Below are 20,744 nucleotides of genomic sequence, written 5' to 3'. Positions count from 1 at the left end.
TGTTTGCACAATCTAATCTTCGTTGAAGATGACATACACCCTAGTGGGAAAGTTTGTCAGTAACTTGCCAAAGGTCAGTGATTTACGACCTGTAATACTGACTGCCATCATATAAGTGAAAAATTATTGACTGTGGCATCAAACAATAAAATAAATTACATGCAAGAGTAAAAATCAAATAATTCTGCACAATATTTATATAATTGCAGAAATAAAAATATTCTTTGTTGACTGAATATAAGGTTGAGGAATTAGGGGACAAGTATCAGTCTTAAATATCTCCAACAAATCACCCTGAACGACAAATTTGTAGACGTATGTTTACATTTATTGACAACACTTTCAACAACAGTCAAACTAACTTGACCAAACTTTAATCCAACATCTGCTTTCAAAGAAAGTCTCATCAGCATCCCTATATGATAGAATACAAATATATTTGTAAATACTTTGGTGGAAAAATATGCCTTCATAGAAAATAATTCACTACCAATTAAAGGTTATGGTACTACTAAAGTCCTATAAAATCAAACGATATGACTATATTAACAAGTACAGCCTTAAAAGGCAGATAACGCTCAATTCAAGGTCCACTTCTAGAATTTGCAAACAATACCTCTCACGTATGCAAGTAATACAGCTACATTATGAAACACGAAAAAGCAATGAACACAGATGGTTCATAAAGTCATGTAGCAGTACGTATGCAAAACTGTCGGTGATTATAAACTCAAACATTTTCAATTTGTTACTTCATGATTATATCAAAAAGTCCTGCACTGGCATACATGTAGTGTAAAACAATATCTTTAATACAGTGAATACTGTTTGTGGTTATATAAAATCAAATATTTTCAACTGATTACTTTATGATTATATCAAAAAGTACGTCACTGGCACACATGTACCGGTAGTCTAAAAAAATCTCTGATATAGTTAATCTCAAGATATCAATTTCTAAGACCATGGCTTTTAGAATTCAAACTTTGATACTGTCTATCAAAACATAACTATATACAGGGGCAATTGGATCAGCAGTATAATGTCAGCACAAATCTGTGAAATATCAGACCATGAAGTCTGACAGATGTAACAGGAGTGAAAAGTTGGTCTGTCAAAAATACTGAGCAAGTCTTCCAGATTCAGTTTTGACACATCAGGGAAAGAAGTCAAAATGTACAATATACACTCTTCACTAAAGGAACACACCAGAGTTAAAATGCTGATAGTGTTGTATAGGATCTGTAGTTCTGACTGTTTATGGATCTGGAAAAAAATTCATTCATTTTTATAATTAACAATGGACAAAATTTGGAAAGCACTAAATCTTTGGAAACCTTATAAATGAAAAAATAAATACATGTCAATCTCAAATTTATGCAATATAGCATGAAATTTTTAATGGGGAAAATACTGAAATTGCCACCCATAATCAGAAATTAGGTCTTAAAATATATATATTATATCATATTATCTTGTATCTAAATTTGACCTGAAGATGACTAGGACAGTATACAGTAATAATATGTAGTGTGTATTCTACATGGAAGAAAGATACATTCAGGAGAAACTGAATGAGGTGATTGGCCACATTAGTCATTTAACACAGGTAACATTTAAATGAACAGGTAACTGAGTATTCAAAACAAAATTTCGCTGATTCAATGTGACTGCATTTACTACCTAGCATGATGGATGCTTTACCTTTGAACATTCTGGTTAACTATTGAGGTGACAGGTGTAGATTTAGGGCCAGGTGTGGGCATGAAGGTCTTGCCAGTTTTGTTGACAATGTTCACAGCCCGTGTGTTGCGGAGCACCTTGTACGGGTCAGCAGAGTGGGATGGGTAGGGGTCAAAGGTGCCTGCCTTCATTCCTGCTGGCTGTGTAACAAATATGTGGTTAAAAGAATTATAGTTCAAATAAGAATGTTAAAATAAAAGAAAGCAAGTAAATGTTGATCAGTAAATAAACCAAAGCAAATAATGGCCATTGATTAGTACATATTTCCAGGCTTATTTATTTATTTATTTGATTGGGGTTTTACGCCACACTCAAGAATATTATTTCACTTATACGATGACAGCCTGGAATATTGTGGGAGGAAATCGGACAGAGCTCGGGGAAACCCACGACCATCCACAGGTTGCTGGAAGACCTTCCCACATACACATATTCCTAGATAAGTGTTACAAAAGACATACATATAGAAATACATGTACTATGATCTGCCACAAACTCTAACATAATGGGGTAAAAGATGTTTTAAGAGCAGTCATTCATAGTTCAATGATCAACTTGGGTTTTAAGAAGGAACAAAACAGTGACTCCGAATACTGAAGTCCTCATGTACCATACCCTGTATTTCAGCATATCTACAGCCAGTGTCAGGAATATTCAGATTGGCTATCATCCTTTTCAGTTCTATTCCAAAGTGATATATAGTGGTCATCAATCACTAAAAGAATGCACCTTGTAAATTTGCTCCTGTTATTGCTTAACATCATTTAACTATACATTCAAGACTTTCTCTTTCAGATTAGTGTATTTCACCTGAAGTTTGGTAGCATACATGTATTTCAAGTCTCGCACTGATACACTTGAATCTGATTGATTTCATTGACCTTAAGAGCTTTCTTTGTCTAGTCTGATTAATTTCTTATCAGAAAAACTCAGAGGTATCATTTTGAGATCTTTTTGTGCTTCTAAAAGAGCAATTTTACATACGAAACTTTAGGTGAAATATGGTACTGAAGGTGACTGTAGCGAGATTGTGTCTAACAAACATGTGGTTCTTACATTACCCCGAGTTAATTAGATATGTTTTCTGTACACTTACACTTTTGCCCGGCGAGCTAGGTTTGAATGGGTTCACCGGTATTCTCTTGGGCTCCTCCTTTTTGGGCCCCAGGGGTTTGTCTGTGGCGTAAGGGTTACTATCAAAGTAAGCCTTAGGATGCATGTTGAGTTTGAACGCTGCGCCTTTCAAGGCTGCCTTGTGGGATTCGTTCTCTTTCTGCAAATATGTGCATGAAATGACAATTCAGGTGTTCCATAAGGCAGTATCCATCAATGACAGTTAGAGGAAACAAAAAGAATGATCATTTAGACATATATCCATGTTTGATCAGTACAGAATAAAACCAAGTCATTATATGAAGTTGAACTTTTACAAGACTAATTTCCCAAAAAGAAAAAAAAACTGGTGATTTTTTCTAAATGGCAGTTTTCTGATCTAGACAAACTACTATAATGTTAAGTGTGTAAACAAGAATATTGAAATGGAATTTTTTCGAGATTAAACATGAATGCTCTACATCCAGCTTGTCAACAACTTGGAGTTCAATATTCATTGAATTCTTGCATAAATACACAATATTGTAAGCTGTGACACACAATAGAATACAAATAGATAAACTAACATGAACATTTTAATAAGATTCACTGATTTCAAACAGATTAACCCACCTTCATGATTCGCCGTGGATTGTCAAAAGGATCAGTCTCATGTTTATAGTATGGACCAATTGTTACTGACAAGTAACTACGGCAAAAGCAAAGCCAAAAACAATGTTAATCACAAAACAAAGCACATTTCAATAGGTGATAATAGTTTAAATGACCAAACCACAACATAATACCCACACTATGCATAAACTGATGCTCACCACTGATTGCACACATGTGACAGATCACAATAATACACAATAAATAGGTTAGGTTGGTAGGGTGGTAGGTTTGCTAGTTACTTGTCAACATCATTCATATCATATGAAGGTGTAACACTGAGATTGTTGGGTCTGTTGTATACTCTAGTGCTTCCTCACTAAAACATCACACCAAAGACACAAGATTTGACATTTCATGTCACAACATACTGACACCAAGCTGACTATCCCTTGTGCCCCTTCCCTGGCATAGGTAAGAGGAAGTCCCTAGTATGCTTATAGTCCATGGTAAAGGTGCCACTAATTCCATTCAGTTTGCAATTCCTAGTTTTGTTGTATGTCATAGCGCTGCCTCACTAAAACATTACACCAAGGGCACAAGACCTGACATACTGTGTCATAGCATACATGGGGCTATTCTTTGACCAAAATACTTAGTGTAAGTTAAGGCAACATATTATGTTAAGATTTTTGGGTTTGACCTAGTTCAGAACCCTGGACCCTCTCTAACCACAATGACTCCAAAGCTATCCCACATTAAATGGTTTTGCAAGAATTACTGAATTAATAAAATATTTTAACACCAGCTGTTTAATGCTTGCAATTACTGAAGTAATTATGTAGTTGATTATCAATAAGATGTACACTTGTGTCTGTCAGTTTTAGGTGAGTTTGTATGTATTCAGCAGGTATACTATCTCCTCAATGATTTACTGACAGACTCAGCTGTTTATTGCAAAAACCACAGTGCTGGTACCACATAACTGGTACAATTAAACAAAATCAAGCCTCAACATTAATCCAAGCAACAAAGCTGTCAGCTCTAAAAATTTGAACTATTATCTGTTTGATGTTTCAGAAATCTTGCATCATTCTCCAAATGTGTGCATACAATTATGAAAAAACCTTATTTTAATGTCATCTGCCAAATGATAAACAAAGTTCAGGTTCAGGGAAAATGGCAATGGTGTGGTAACCATGGCAACTGCAAAAATGGACAAATGAACACAGTCACCACTGTATCCTCATGTAGGCCTACAGTCACCACTGTATCTTCATGTATATATATATATATATATATATATATATATATATATATATATATATATATATATATAAATACATATATATACCACTTTAAAAAGTATCCTGAGCCTATAGATGTGAGTTGACTGCCTTTACATTGTTTTATAACCTCTTAACATCCATATATAATCAGGACGCCAGATATAAGTGAGAGCACAAGCTCAGTAGGCTTTGGTTAACATAAAGTATAACACCAAAAATAAAAATGTGGCTCATTTGAAGATAAAAAAAAAAAATGAAAACAGCAGCTGATTTAGCAGTGCACACAGTGAGTGAGTATCAAAACACAGGTGTTACCAGCACATGATATCGCCCAAAGAACCTACCTTTGTCATCTCTTTATGTGTATCAAATGGGTCAGGTAAGTGTTTCTCATATTCACCTAAAGTTACTTTTACGTAACTGGAAACAAGTATAGACACTATAATGTTTAATTTTCTATGAAAATGTTGGAGTATGATTTTGTATTTTTCAGTCCCATGCATCACTTCTAGCTAGACAGGTATATATATTATGCATGTAGGTAAACAGTCAAAAAGAAAATAATCCATAAAGAATAAATGCATCAAACAAAAGAAAATTTGGTAATTAGTTAGGCACAAACTTCACCCCACCACGATTAATACATAATATAATCTGGATTATAATCACAGCTTTATAAATTAAATTAAAATCCAACCTTTTCAATCACCTCTGCAACCAATATTTTGAAACATTCTGAGACATCATGTGCACAGTTTTGCCAAGCTGGCATATTTTGTGTCACAAACAAATCAATTTGAACATAATTTTCATAACGACTGTACAAATTTCACTGAATAAAGTGGTTTGGTGGTTGAAAAAGTTGAAGATTTACAGTATGTGTTATTATGGGAAGGGGCCATTGAAATCATTGTAGTAATAAAGACAAATATTAAAGGGCAAATGTATAGATGGAATAAATCCATTTGGTATACATATTTATACTAAATAAATACCATTCGTAATAGCAGGGGATATATTAATCATAACCATATCAAAGAATTGCTAAATTTCTTTTAACCAGAAAAGTTTTTTCTTACCCATAACCAGTGCCTTTTTTGCTTGGGTTTGTCACAAAATTCCTGCTGTGTGTTGCAGACTGTGATCTTCCTTTAGAGATGGGACTGAATGCTCCAATTGCCCCAGCAAATGTTCCGTAGTGATTCCCCAGACCAGAGCTAAAACACAACAAGTAATACTTGACTCAGATGAAAATCAGATTTAAACATTTCAGAATTCAGCTTACTTTAGTGACACACAAATGCATTTATTGGGATGGCTGTCAGCCTGGTATATCTGCCTGGTCAATAATCTGAAACAAGTAAATTTCAGTCAGACACATCTGAATGATTATTTGCAAAATGAATTTAAGGCAAGTGTATTGTACAGTACTTTAGTTTCCGTTTCTCTTGCGTGTGTAAAACTGTTTACTGACCTACATGTATGTTGCCTTCCAAACATAGCCTATCAACCTAATAAAGCATACTGTTCAACTATCTTCTTGGATGATTAGATCATTGTTTCTGCCTTTATTCTAGACAATGTAATCATGTAAACTTTCATATCTTAAAATAACAAGAATCCTAAAACTTTACTGTACATTATATGAAAAATATGAAACGATGCGAAAATCTGACTACAACAGTTAGACACTCAGATACATGTAGGTACAGTGACTTGGTCTTTGGTGGTATAACTTACGGTCTTTTCCCAGTGTTGCTGGGGAAAAATGCCTTCCCAATGTTTTTCTTGGCCTCATTTAATCGATTCAGTCTTCGTAATTTGATAGGATCTGAGTATGCTTCCCCCTCTAAAATTCTCTGGAATTTGTTATCAAAATAACCAGCTTGGAGAGCAGATCTTTCTTTTGATCCTCCAGGAAGCATCTGCTTTCCTTTGCCAGCTGAAGTATTGAACTGAACTGCAAAAACAGGAAATGCATTCACTCACATGAAAACAAGCTTCCATGATATAGGTAATGTTACATTTCATAATGTTCACATACACAGAAACTGAGATAAATGAAACCCCAGCAAATGTCTGTGGTCTATTCTGGGCATTCCAGTTCCTCCACCTAAATGCCTGATTGTTGACATAAAAGTGAAAAGCACAGCAATAATAACAAATCAGGTAAATAATTAAATCAATAAACTCCTAAGTGCTGATGATATGATTTTCTGTTAAACATCAGATGGAGTACAATACCAGATCAGTGTGAAAACAATATACATACAAGCATAAGAGGATTTGAAGATATTGAAAAGAATCAATCACACGTTTACACCTTAGTAGCCTTTGCCAATGACGACATTCATAAATACTTTTTTACACAAATAACTAAATGTGTGCAACACAAGTAAGGTAATATTCACAACATCTAAATCATGCAGAAGTTACCTCCTTTTGTTTTGTAGCGGTCACCAATAGAGACGTAACCCATCTCCTGGAAGATTCCAATCCTCTCCATGTCAGTTTTTCCCGCCATATTTATTAGAATATCTGTGGAACTTTTCAAACTACTTTTTCTTCTTCTTTTTTTGTTAAATGCTTGACCTATAATAATGAGAAAAAGACCAACATCCTAAATGCATCATAAAGAGAAACCACTCTAACTCTTCAACCTTTTCAACGACCAATGCAACCAACATTTTGAAACATTCTGAGAAAACTGTGAGATTAAGAAAAATAACAGATCTGTACAGTTGTATGAAGTTTGAGAAACCACTCTAACTCTTCAACCTTTTCAACGACCAATGCAACCAACATTTTGAAACATTCTGAGAAAACTATGAGATTAAGAGAAATAATAGATCTGTACAGTTGTATGAAGTTTGCATCCTTATCAACACAAACAAATAATTTTTGGTGTCATTTTCTTGATAATTGTATGGAAACATTCCACGGAAGAAAATGCCTTAGTGGTTGAAAACGTTGAAGGTTTAGAGCATATCATATTATTTAGTGAAATAAAGCTAAGGATTAATTTATCAAAATAAGGTGCATATTTACTGCCCATCAACACCACATGGTATTTCAGTTCACTAATTGATGTACAGGACACATGTAACTGTAAGAACTACTGAGGTATTATACTTAATAGCTAACAAAATAAATGCTTTGGTTTTGGAAATTAAATTAATTCATGGTTGTTTGTTTTTCTACAAACATTTTCTGTAACAGAGCAAGGTTGTTCATTTCTTATACCCAGCTCATATAGCAGTGAGAGATTATAAAGACATTACAGTGCAGTTTTTATCCACATGGAGAGAGATTTTTTTCTCTTGTTGTTCATATGGATACTGCTGGAGTGTGGTTTAAACTGATGGGTACCAAATGTTTCTAGCAATGCCGATCATATTTCATTCATCTGCTGCATCACTTTTCTTATATGTAACTGATTATATGAGACGAGGGAGCCAAGACCATTCCTGAACTCCTGACATCTTAAAAGCAATGTGACACAAATCTTACGATATTATGGACGTTCACTATATTGAAAAGTTTCTAAGATTTGCACTAGTGGTGTACTATGCCAGACATTCAGAAATAGCTTATGTCTTATTTCTAAGATATCTTGTGAAAGCTGCAAAAATAAATGCAAAAGTTTTGTATTCAATCCTAAATGTTATCCATTGTACACAATCAAATGTTACAGATATTCTGTACATTATCAATCATTATTAATTTGTACATGTAGGCCTATATGCATACCTGTACTTTGATTCACACAAACACCTTTGTTGAGGGCATATACATCCTGATAACAGTGGGTTAGACAAGAAAAAGGAAGAGGAAGAAAATATCAGCGATACTACAATCTACATTGTATTTTGTATACAGAACACTAAGCCTAATGTTATTTGTCAATCTTGTAACGATTTGCATATTAAAACCATTCACAACTGTGTAATGAATGACCTATTTTCTGAAATAATTACCTGCAGTATGTTGCCTTTAGTTATTTTACATTGACCCCGGAGCGCAGGTGGAACTGTATGAGCAAACAGTGACAAACAACCCGAGAAACATTAAACCCTCTCAAGCCATTTTCACGGACTGCAACATGTTGTTGTCATAATTTCTATGGAGACTACAAACTCCTCGCAGGGCAGGTCTGGTCTCGTTACCCGTCACAACAACACAGCGCAAAAACTTGAACGCACTCCACTTGCTGCGCTCTTTATCTAAGAATATATGATATTTTTGGGTTGCATCAGAACGTATACTGTGTGATCTAAGTTTTAGCGGCAGGAATTGTTTTCCTACATCTGATACTTAAAATCCTTTACGAATTTAAAAACGATTGTCAAAGAAAGCAGTTTGCTTTTCCGGGTATTACTGACCGGAAGTAAAGATAAGGAGCCCTCTGGCAGAGAACGAAACGTATGCTATTTCCCGCATTTTTCAAAGGGTTTAATCAGTGGCGTTCACAGATCGTACGTCAATGAGCTGTCCATTTGGCCTTGAAGTATTGTCGGTCTTCTGACATCATTCAGACATTCCTCTGCGTCACACAAAAACATTGATATAAGGTAAAAAGGTAAAACTGAAAGTAGCCAATGCGTGTGTTTGGTTTTCAACAACAACAAGATGAAGGCTAATTAGTAAACTAAAGGGAAGTTGTAAGGACAAGGGTAGTATTTACGTGTAACTTTCTACGTCACTACTGACGTCGATTCATTCGTGCTTCCCCAAATTAGGCTGCCAAATATGGAGTAGAGGGTCTCTGCTGTGATCTTCTAATATTGGGCTGGTCATAGATCACAGTCGAGGAGTCTTCCAGGTTAAAATATTTAAGAGCATCTTAGCGTGGAGAAACTCTGCGCAACAAAAATCCGTGCACAATGAACAATACATGCATTAATCTGGTAAAACTCCAATAAATTGTGTTCACCAAGACATTCTCTGTTCCTCTGCCATTTTTTTTTTTCACATTCTGTAGCTTTTACAACCAGTAAATCCAAGATAATTCACATTTGTGACTGAACTGAAATTTTCATTCAAAGAATTCAACACAACACAAATAATACAACACAACTAAAGGATTGACTAAAAATATGAAAAAAAAAACAAAACAAATTTACAGTAATAAACAGGGTTGTTGCTCCCCGTGCATGCTCCCCGTGGTTGACCTTCACAATGTCACTATGTTTTAATCAGCTAGCTGTCAGTTTTGACCAACATAAAGCTATTTTACTGCAGAGGCACAAATTTGCAATTGACTGGAGCAGAATGACAGACCCCACAGTTTGTACAAATTGTAAAATAAAGTTAGCAGTAAAGAAAGGGGGATTATCTCCTGCATCCATTCCATTCTGAATTTCACAGAAAGGTCAACTGCTGATGTGCATGCGTGCCTCGCTGACCCTGATTTTAAAGACATGGCAGCGTGTGGTGACCTGCTAAGTATGAGCCCATTTTCGACTTTGGAAAAGATTTACAAGAGAAGGGTGATGTAAAGGCAAAATCTGCATAAATATTTTATCTTTCAGAAGCACCATGCTTTATGTGCATTCAGGACGAACCTAATGCACATGCCTCAGAATTGAACGAGAGGGTAGCTCTTTGAAAGCATTGTACCGAAATTGGGTCCACGTAGCTCACAGGCTAAGGGTGCCCAGCAGTCCCCCGTGTATCAGTATATATCAGCCACTCTTAGACCGAGGTCTCTGGCTAACCAAATATGGAGGAGACCCTTTTCAGATGTAGTCCATGTGACAAAAAGCATGTGACACACGCACATGCGCATTCATCTCTTACCATGTTCATCTGCCCTAAAGACATCTAAAAACCATGCTCCAGCACAACATCTCTAGTGTCTTATTTACACTGTTTGACTTTGTGTGCAAATTGAACATCTCCCCATTCAATTTTAACCAATGAAAAGTCGGTAAAAGCATGTGACCGTGGGAAAAAAATGATGTCAGAATGCATTACCCTAGTCTTTACAACTCCCATCTAAAGTTGGATGGATATGGATGGATATGTTTATGTCCATGGTATGTGATTAGTTCAGTATAATATGATCCTGTGTTTTATAGCTCTGACTTGATACAGTGTCATATGGCCATGTTATGCAACATGTTACAACATGTAACAACATCATGCGCCCAGAATATCGCCAATAACACATAAATTTGGTGAAGCCAAATTATAGCCGAGGTTATAGCCGTCAACCTTTCTTCTGTCAGCGTGAACTGCCTCTGTTTCAAGCCGAGGAAAGCAGCCAAGGAAATCTTCTGTTTTGACAAGCCCAAATCTGCGTGCAGATCACATCAAAACATAACTCCACAAGTGCAGCTGACATCCGATTTAACAATGCACTAATGTACCAAGCAGGTCAGCTTCACCCACTCTCGGATGAAATCACCAGTGTTGGAAGCAGAAAACTTAGGAAATGCAATGTAAACAGGACTGACCTTGTACATTTCTATGTGAACAACAAGATCAAATCTATTTGAGCATTTTCAGTCAATGTATACAGTAAATCAGTGTGTTTCCACTGTGGAGGTCTTCATCTCTGAGAACAAAAGCCTTGTTTCTCTTTGACATAACCGCGCAGTCCTTTGCGATGTCAGGTGACATGCATGAAACTCACCAAGGGACGAAGATATTTACAAAATGACGGAGTTTATGAAGTTGTATTGCTGACAGTTGTTCTAACCGAGTGGCTTCGTCTCGTATCTACAAGTTGTACGCTATGTTTTTGGAGATATCCACCAGCACGTTGGCACTTGAGATTGAGTGTTTTTATCTTTGTGTGTAGTAGGGCTGCCTGAATATGTATGAGCTACTACATAAGCCACCTACTTATTTGTATCCCGAAACCAGATGATGTTTCATGGGAATCCCCAAGTCACGTGACTGCAAGAACAGGCTTCTTAATCCCGGCTGATTTCTTCCAGGTTTAGATGTGGCTCTGTACTGCTTGGTATGTTAGTACATCGTCAGAGAACCACACAGAGGTGCGGACTTTCACCATTTGTAGAAGTTCTCCAATGACTTAGTCCTGCTTTGGTTTTAAAGTTGATAATCCGAATTTGAATAGAATTTTGTAGATGGGCACATGTTGTATATGTTTTCCTCAAGGTCAATGTCGATTTGTGCCATCTGGCAGTCCGAGGCTTACTTACTGATAGTCCCTTGTTGAACTGTAGGTAAAAAACATCCTACTATACCATGTGACCTGTGAAAAATGTAAGTCAGCTATTTTTGATTACATTTACTATAACATGTGTGCCTTAAAAAAGTTTCACATAGGAAAAAAAAATGAGGTTCTGAATGTTTGTGAACTTCTGAATTTGTGTATCCAGAACATTTTAGACAAGTTGAATATTAATATATGCTTTGACTATCTTTACCTTTAAGGACAAGAGTTCGAACTCGAAACTTCCCTCTTGTTTTATTTCTTTTACCCATAAACCTGACCACCAAAATTAACTGAAGTACTTTGTAGCATGAAATGCCAATCAAAATAATGCAGTTGCTGATCACTGATTGGTGTTTATTTTTTTTATCTTTTTAGAAATATGCCTCGAGCAGCGGATGGGAATGATGATGAGAATACATTCAAGATATTGGTGGCCACAGACTGTCATGTTGGATATGGTGAGAAAGACCCAGAGCGAGCAAAGGATTCTTTGAAAACTTTTGAGGAAATACTAGAGACTGCGGTGAAACATGAAGTGGACTTTGTTTTATTAGGGGGTGACTTATACCATGACAACAAGCCGTCACGTAAAGCGGTTAATGGGACGATAGCGTTGCTAAGGAAGTACTGTCTAGGAGATAACCCTGTCCAGTTTGAAGTTCTCAGTGATCAGTCTGTAGATTTTTACCATTGTGACTTTCCTATGCTGAATTATGAGGACTCCAATCTTAATGTGTCGGTGCCGGTGTTCTCTATACATGGTAACCATGATGACCCAACAGGCCTGGGTAACCTCTGCTCTCTCGACCTCCTTCACTCGTGTGGGCTGGTCAATTATTTTGGGAAGCCATCGTCATTAGAAAAAATAGAAATCAGTCCTATCTTGTTCCAGAAAGGCAGCACTAAGCTAGCAATGTTTGGTCTGGGATCTGTTCGAGACGAACGCCTCCATCGTATGTTCATTCATAAAAACATTTCAATGCTTCGCCCCAAGGAAAACAAAGATGATTGGTTTAACATGTTTGTCATTCATCAAAATCGCTCAAAGCATTCTGCCACCAATTACATCCCAGAACAGTTCCTCGATGACTTTCTTGATCTCATTATCTGGGGTCATGAGCATGAATGTCGTATTGATCCTGAGTGGAATGGCGTTCAAAACTTCTACGTCTCCCAGCCTGGAAGTAGTATCGCCACTTCACTCAGCGAGGGAGAGACTGTCAAGAAACACATTGGCATATTGAAAATTCATGGCAAAGATTTTAAAATGGAGAAGATTCCTCTGTTGACTGTGCGACAGTTCTACATGGAGGATGTGATTCTGAGTGAGACCAATCTGGACCCAGATGACCATGACATCAGTAAAAAAGTGGAGACATATTGTCAGGAGAAAGTAGAAATGTTGCTTGACAAAGCAGGTACGTTTACAAGACTGAATGTATTTATTTACGTGATTGTTGTTTAACACCTTAGTTTCTAAAGAAGGTAATAAGTCACTTCATAAATTTGTTAGCAGCCAGTTTTATGGGTGTAGGAAACTATGGTTAAATTACTGACAAAGTTTCCCCATGTTCAACAGACCTGCACACCATATTGGTGGAAGACAACTGAGCACAAGGCTGAGCACAATTGCCTCAAAACGCTGTTGCTATTTGGAAGGCTTCACATTCATTGTTATACGAACACTGTTGCACATGTATTTAAAGGCAAAAATTCCTCCATATCTAAAGATTTTTTTTTTTTAGCACATGTGTTTGGTCCTTTATAATGAAATGGTGTGGCAAGTGGATATTTTATTTATTTATTTGATTGATTTATTTATACTCAGGAATATTTCACTTATACGATGAAGGCCAGCATTAATGTGTGAGGAAAACAGCTTCATTGAACATAAACAGGTCCAGTATTGATTTTATATTCTTGCTAGCTCACTATTTATGATTGACAAAATACTTTAAAGGTTATATTTAACCTCAAGAATATTTCACTTATATGACAGCAGCCAGCATTATAGTAGGAGGAAAACAGACAGAGCGCGGGGAAATCCACTGCCATCCGCAGGTTGCTGACAGACCTTCCCATGTATGGCTGGAGAGGAAGCCAGCATGAGGTGGACTTGAACTCACAGTGACCGCATTGGTGAGAGGCTCCTAGGTCATTGCGCTGCGCTGGTGTGATAACCCCTCAGCCACCGAGGCCCCTGAAAGTGGATAATCCGGTATTGTACTTTCACTTGCAGTACTTGAGCACACAGGGAATGAGAAGCAGCCTGACAAACCTTTGATCCGGATAAGGGTGGATTACAGCGGCGGCTTTGAACCCTTCAGCATTCATAGGTGAGAGGAGCTTTCTGATCACTCCCCAGTTGCACTGCAGTAAATGTAGGTCCACATTCCTTCCTAAGTTATGAGTGTCCTAGTTTGTTATTCAACCATAAATGAAAAGGAAATAACATTTTTTTTTTATTATCTTGGTAATGTTCAAGAAATATACAGGACACTTTCAGATTCGGATTTAGTGATTGCTAGGGAAAAAGATACCAACATATCTACACATTTCATTAATTTGTGTTTTTTCTAATTTTAATCAGAACATTCTGTCTTAGTTAGTGTATAATTATTTTGCAGGTTTGGTCAAAAATTTGTGGACAGAGTGGCTAACCCAAAGGATATTGTGCATTTCATGAAAAGGAAAACTCAGACCGATAAGAAGGATGTTAAATTAGGTGAGGTGTAGTCCGAGACCTCGGTCTGAGGGTGGCTTATTTATACTGATACGCGAGGACCGCTGGCTACCCTTAGCCCAAGAGCTGTGTGGACCCGATTCGGGTATAATGCTTGCAAAGAGCAACCCCATCGTTCAAGTCCGATGCATGCGTGTTAGATTAGATACACATAATGCTAGGCAATTATGTAAGTTAAAATATTTACGCACGTTTTGACACAATCGCTGCTTGCCTTTACATCACCATTCTCTTGTAAATCTTAGCCACAGTAGAAAATAGGCTCATATTTAAGTGTGTAAGATTTACTAGTGGAAGTTTTCTTTTGGTATTCAAGAGTTAAAATAAAACTTTTCAGTATGACAATATACGGGTGAACCGTTGCCAGCATGATTAACATTCCTGACATTTTATAGTTGTGGATGACCTGAAGCATTATGTACCTAAACCCAATGACATATTGCCGTCTAAATGGACTGGTATGGGTGTATGTGGTGATGTAATACTGGGTGTTGTGTTTGGGTGGCATGACATTCTGAGATGTCCCCATGCCATGTTGCATGCAGTATTGACCAAATCCAGTTGAAGCCTTAAGCGGGGAGGTTTATTTTCACTTTGAAGGATGGTGGTTTACTCCAGGAAGTCAGGTTTTCTTTATGCTCTTGAATGGTGTAAGCACACGATAAATATATGAATATTGACCAATCTGGCCACTGATCCCCCATGTGTTCTGTTTTATTAACTTTTTATTAACTTAATTGGTATTCAACAATGAAGTAAAAAATATTTTGCTTATTTAAGGGTAGCGACACGTACAATGTTCAGTGTGTTTTTTGGTCTTCACTGGAACCTGTAGCTGTTTGAGTCAAGGGTCAGTGGCTTGAAGCATAAACTAAATCTGTCCGGCCAGTGTCAATTAATTTGAATGAAACTTGGCATGTTGCAGATGCTGATGCCCTTGACAGTTTCAAGACAAATGAAGTGGACAGTATCAGAGTTGAGGATATGGTCAGAGATTACTTCTCTGCGGCAGATAAGGTTGGTACAAAAGAGAAGAATGGGGAACCTTTGCCACCTTAAGTAACTTGGGCCCAAACCGTGTAATGTGATGTGCATACCTGCCTCTGCGATCATATTTTCTGAACAAACTGGAAACACATTACCCATGCAGTACAAGAGAACATCTGTCAACTTAGGTTTGACCAAAGCTCTCCATTCTTCTGCTAAATCTATAAAATGAATTCAGCTGAAGGCAGTAACATTTTCTACTCCTGTCTAACAGTGAATATTACCGAAATAAGAAAAAACATTTAGATTTTGCACACACTGTTTGGAATGAAATCTCGTTCTCTGAAGTTGTAGACAGGTAACTTTTAAGTGTGGCATTTTAACTGCAACCATGTGTGATCCCAGAATTTACCGACAGTGCCTTGGGATAAACAATTAATGGCGTAATTAGGTATTAAGGCTATCAACAGGAATGGGAAAGCTCACTAGTAGTTTACCAGAAGTCTGATTTACTCTGGGCACTCCAGTTTTATCCAACTCCTATAAAATTGCTGCCATAGCAGAACTGAAAAATTCTAGAGTATCGAGTTAAACAAAATTCAAATAAATAATTTGTTAAGAGTATAAATGAACATAATTTTTACAAAGACTGTTGGAATGATAGAGACTACAGTTTTTACCAGAGAAGGAAGTGGTTGGAATGTGTGATTGTGCATGATTCATAAGAGTATGAGAATAGTTTTAATGATCGCGTTATGTTGAAATAGTGTAATTTTGTTGTAGACTCTACAGTTACAAGTGTTGTCCGAAAAGGGAATGGGTGACGCAGTGTCTGAATTTGTGGACAAAGAAGAGAAGGATGCCATAGGAGAGCTGGTGAAATATCAGCTACAGAAAATGCAGGTATATATGCCTGCTGGTAAAAGTGCTTTGGGTTGTATCTCTTCTCTTTGTTGAGGTCCCCCCTCCCCCCCACCATCTCCAAAAGGCCAAAGAAGATATTTTTGTCTAGTGAAGACATGTTACCTTCTGTTTTCTCTACACCCATCATGGTTATACATATGCACCAGATGTATTTTTTGGATGTATTTAGTGAAACAGTAATGCCTGAGAACCAAGTTCATTCTGAAGTTGCCATTTATTCAGTTACAGCTTAGGCTCTCGCTGGCTTTCTCTCCATGCCCCCCCCCCCACCACCCCTGGCCCCCATCCTTACAGATATTGTTATTTTTATATTTAGTAGAATTTGATTTAAGACCTTATTGCCCCTTGCTACAAATACAAAAGTTTATGTGTTCTAAAGCAAAACAGTCTCAAAAGGCGAACATAAAGAGAGTTTGATATACTTTTAGCCAGAAATACTAATTTCTGGTGTGTTTTAATTGCCTAACATGCCCTGTGTCTTATCTGGCTGTTTGCCTGTTTTCAGGGTGTGCTGAAGGATAGGAACGCCGAGGAGGAGATGATTGATGCAGAGGTCAGCCGATACAAGGATGAGAGGAAGAAAAAAGCAGGTGAAGAAGACGAGGAAGTGAAGGAGGTGTTAAAACGCGTCCACGAGAAAAGCTCGGCAGATAGTATGGACGTGACTACCATTGATGACATGGACTCAGATGAAAATGGTCCGTCCCCTGGCACAAGTCGTGGGCGGGGTCGGGGGAGAGGCAGGGCGCATGGAGGCAAGGGGAAGAAAACCTCAGAAGATTTGGACCTTGACACATCCACCAAACCCACCCGTGGTAGAGGGAGGGGGAGAGGGAGCCGAGGGGGCAGGGGCAAGAGCCCTGTAGTGGCAGAACCTAGGGGCCATTCCATAGCTGACGTGTTTTCCGCAGCCTCCCAGAGCTCCACTTCACGACAGTCATACAGCAGGGCAAAGTACTTGTCATCTTCTGTTTGTAAATATTTGGAATGTTTGTATCTAGTACAAGAAAAATGTTGATGAAACAGATGTTGATATATTTATTTACTTTATGAATTCATTTATTGGTGATCCATGCTATCCTAACTGGACATTGTTTGTATTATTAGTGGTCCTCTGTATCCTAGCTGCAAATCATTAGGATTATTATTATTATTAAAATTGTAAAATTACAATATGTCAAAAACTGGTGAAGGAAGCAAAACCAAACTTTGCAGTTTTTATAATGAACATACGAAGCAACTTTTGACGTTTTGTGCTGTTTTGCCAGACATGATTCAGCAGCCATTTTGAATTTTATTGATAAGCTTCTAAGTGGATGACCCAACAAAGATTCCAAATATTCTTGTGTTTTGTATGCAAATTAGGTTGTAAATGCACAATTGTATTGAAAAAAAAACATTTCTGAGAATACCTTGACCTTAGAATTATGAATTTGAAAGAATTTTTCCCATTTGAGCTGTGGTTTTCACGTGATTGCCAAAAAACTTTTCACTACAGTTTTCGTGGGAACAGGCATCAATTTTTCAACATTGTATTGTTTTTGCCTAATCTCTGTGCTAGTCTTCAGTACTAGGCCCATTGTAAATGATGCCTGGTAGTCGACAGTTCAAATCCAGAATATTCCTTTGCACATTTTTTCTTCTTTCGTTCTTATTTCTGCTATTCAGCATGTAATTTATGCAGAGCGTACAGAGAAAATCCCCAGAATAGCTGTGCTCAACAGCTATACATGTATGCCCAGCACTGCTGTCTGAGAGCAATGGTTATTTTCTATTCACTGGTCTTTACACAAGCCCCAATTACATTGTATCTGGCTTGCTGTGATTTAAATCATGTTCATTCCTGCCAATCTTTTTTTTTGCTTTTTTTCCCCCAATCATGATGAACTTTGTAGACATTATGCTACCTGAAGTGGTACAGGTAGTAGTGTGGGCCCTGGCAGTGCTGTTGGATAACAGCTTTAATTCATTTTGGTGTTGCTTGACGCTGTACTTGAGGTCTGTGCGTGCAGTCTACGGTGAAGTCCTTTCGGATACACATGGCCAAAGGAAGAAAAATACTAAAGATTCTCTCCTCATCTTTGCTAGGTGAAATCTACCGAATAGTGGAGAATTTGAATATAGGCTCAAGAACAGCTGATATCTTTCCCGTATGCTTTATTTATTGGTTGATGACTATCAAGGACATCACAGTTGGGGAATTTCCGAAATATCTCAGGGACATTTGGACACCTTTGTTTTTTTCTTATATTAAACAGTTTTTTCTTATATTAACAGTGTGTAAATATTTACATCAAACTGATTTTTTTTTTTTTTTTTACACAATAACACAGTCCGACAGCCAGACAATATTCCCTAGATTGTCTCTTCAGCTTTTGCAGATTATTTGAAGTACAATGCAATAGTTTCCCGATGAGCTAATTTATAATCTGTCCAAAGATACCCGAACATCTGAAATTCCCTAACTTTACAATGTTTGTGGAAAACAACTTGTTAGGCTACCATGGGCAAAAGGCTTTGTTTCCATCCATAACATGCCATGGTATAATAAAAAGTGATAAATTCTTGAATATGGCATGAAAAAACCAATCACTCAAGCTTTGGGGATTTTGTATTGGGGGGAAAAACATCTTTCTACATTATAGTAGGTTTATTTGAATGTGAAAATGTTTAACCATTCACATCTTTTTGTACTTGGTAGTGATCTCTCAGATGATGATGACCCTTTTGAAGACATCCCATCATCTAGTCGAAAGAAACCCACCCAGTCAGATGGGCGCCGATCGACCACAAGTCAGAAGAAAAGGGGCGTGGCCTTTGACTCATCAGATTCAGACAGTGAGATAATAGTTATGCCCAGTAAGAGAAGAAGATAGGAAGATTCATATCCCTGCAACTGTGATTTTATGACCAGTTATGTGTTGCCAACACAGGAGTTTACTGTGTCGCCTAAATCAACGGAAAAGCGAGAGAACTAGCTAAACCAAAGCTCGCTCGTTGAATGGTCAAGCAGCACCAAGTGACTTTATTTAAGTTCCAAATGTGAAACGAGAGCACTTAATGTTTCAGCTGCCTATCAATCTTTTTGTTATTGCTTTAATTAAGACTTTTTCTGGGTATTCTCAGATACTTAGACTTTTTGCCTTGTTTTCTGACAAGGGAATGACATAAAGGTATCTTTCAGGAAGTTGTTGTCACTGGCAGCAGTGAGTTGATACGAATGTCACCATGAACATGGTAAGGCTTTTGCTTTGTTGCGCAGTGATTGATTTCCTGTATTCATTTACACGTGCAGTACTGTTTCTGTAGTTTGTACATGCATCATTATGACATTTATATGAAATAATATTTTAGAATCAGATGAGCTTCAAAGTCAAATGTTTATCAACATATCAGTCTTGCTAACAATATTCACTCTATTTTAGCAGATACAATAGCATGTTTACTAGTATGTCCTATGGCTTACATTACCTGAATACTTGTATATAAGCTCATGTCAAGTGCATCTGTGTAAAAGTGTGCATGAAAATTTGGATTAAAGAAGAGTGCAGAGATCCTTGAATTCCTGTATGTGCTAAGTGGAAAATGTCCAATGCTGATGGCCATGCTCCGTTCATTGATTGCTTCACCTGTGAGGCTAATCTGTGTTGCCCCAGTTTGGTAAAGCTACAAACTAGTTGTCTACAATAAACAAGAGTTTCATGTAGTAAGAGAGTGGGGCCGTGTGTAATTTTGACGTGTAATATGAACCTGTAAATTGTAACTTTAAGGTCATTTAATGTATAGTATAGTTTGCTGATTATCAGTGGTTCCTTCATGTCATCACATTCGGGCGATCATCAGATAGTGCTGCTCTCTCGAATTGTTGGCTACAAATCATGCAAATGCCTTGTTAAGTGACAGAAAGAATGTTATATGGATATAATTGTGAAGCTCAGTTACTCAGTATTACAGTTTAGCAGAACTAAATTTTTAATCAGAAAACAAAATGTGTTGTACACAATGTGTAAAGTGACTAAGAGATTTTGGATATACTGATAAAGAAAGTGGATGTGCATATGTTCACAAAATAAGACAAGCACTTTGATACAACACTCAGCAGGTTGTGTTTATTTTCATCAATAGTGGGGGATGAGGTAAATATATGTATAGCAAATAAAAGGCA

The 20,744-nt window shown here is 37.2% G+C and overlaps 2 protein-coding genes across 4 annotated transcripts; one reads left to right on the top strand and one right to left on the bottom strand.

Moving 5' to 3' along the window:
• Positions 1–320: 320 nt before the first annotated feature.
• Positions 321–8,973, bottom strand: LOC135476998 (cilia-and flagella-associated protein 96-like). 2 transcript variants are annotated; one of them, XM_064757156.1, is made up of 8 exons: positions 8,714–8,973; positions 7,173–7,328; positions 6,477–6,696; positions 5,816–5,953; positions 5,081–5,156; positions 2,840–3,016; positions 1,705–1,883; positions 321–1,266 (listed from the first exon to the last, which is right to left on the bottom strand). In XM_064757156.1, exons 2-8 carry the CDS (start codon positions 7,258–7,260, stop codon positions 1,215–1,217), a joined length of 930 nt encoding a protein of 309 aa, XP_064613226.1. In that variant the 5' UTR covers positions 7,261–7,328; positions 8,714–8,973; the 3' UTR covers positions 321–1,214. The 2 variants fall into 2 exon arrangements, with proteins under 2 accessions (XP_064613226.1, XP_064613219.1); XM_064757149.1 differs by lacking the exon at positions 5,081–5,156 and adding an exon at positions 3,469–3,544 and having other exon boundaries at positions 8,714–8,971.
• Positions 8,974–9,157: 184 nt separating this feature from the next.
• Positions 9,158–19,455, top strand: LOC135481822 (double-strand break repair protein MRE11-like). 2 transcript variants are annotated; one of them, XM_064761547.1, is made up of 8 exons: positions 9,158–9,307; positions 12,301–13,343; positions 14,165–14,261; positions 14,553–14,650; positions 15,594–15,685; positions 16,439–16,558; positions 17,085–17,533; positions 19,281–19,455. In XM_064761547.1, the coding sequence occupies exons 2-8, from the start codon at positions 12,305–12,307 to the stop codon at positions 19,453–19,455; spliced, it is 2,070 nt and encodes a 689-aa protein (XP_064617617.1). In that variant the 5' UTR covers positions 9,158–9,307; positions 12,301–12,304. The 2 variants fall into 2 exon arrangements, with proteins under 2 accessions (XP_064617617.1, XP_064617616.1); XM_064761546.1 differs by having other exon boundaries at positions 9,158–9,315.
• Positions 19,456–20,744: the final 1,289 nt, after the last annotated feature.

Source organism: Liolophura sinensis, chromosome 1 (genome assembly GCF_032854445.1).
Source record: "Liolophura sinensis isolate JHLJ2023 chromosome 1, CUHK_Ljap_v2, whole genome shotgun sequence".
Lineage (NCBI taxonomy): Eukaryota > Metazoa > Mollusca > Polyplacophora > Chitonida > Chitonidae > Liolophura > Liolophura sinensis.
The sequence above is the reverse complement of the archived record's forward strand: the minus strand, read 5'-3'. Positions and strand labels throughout refer to the sequence as shown.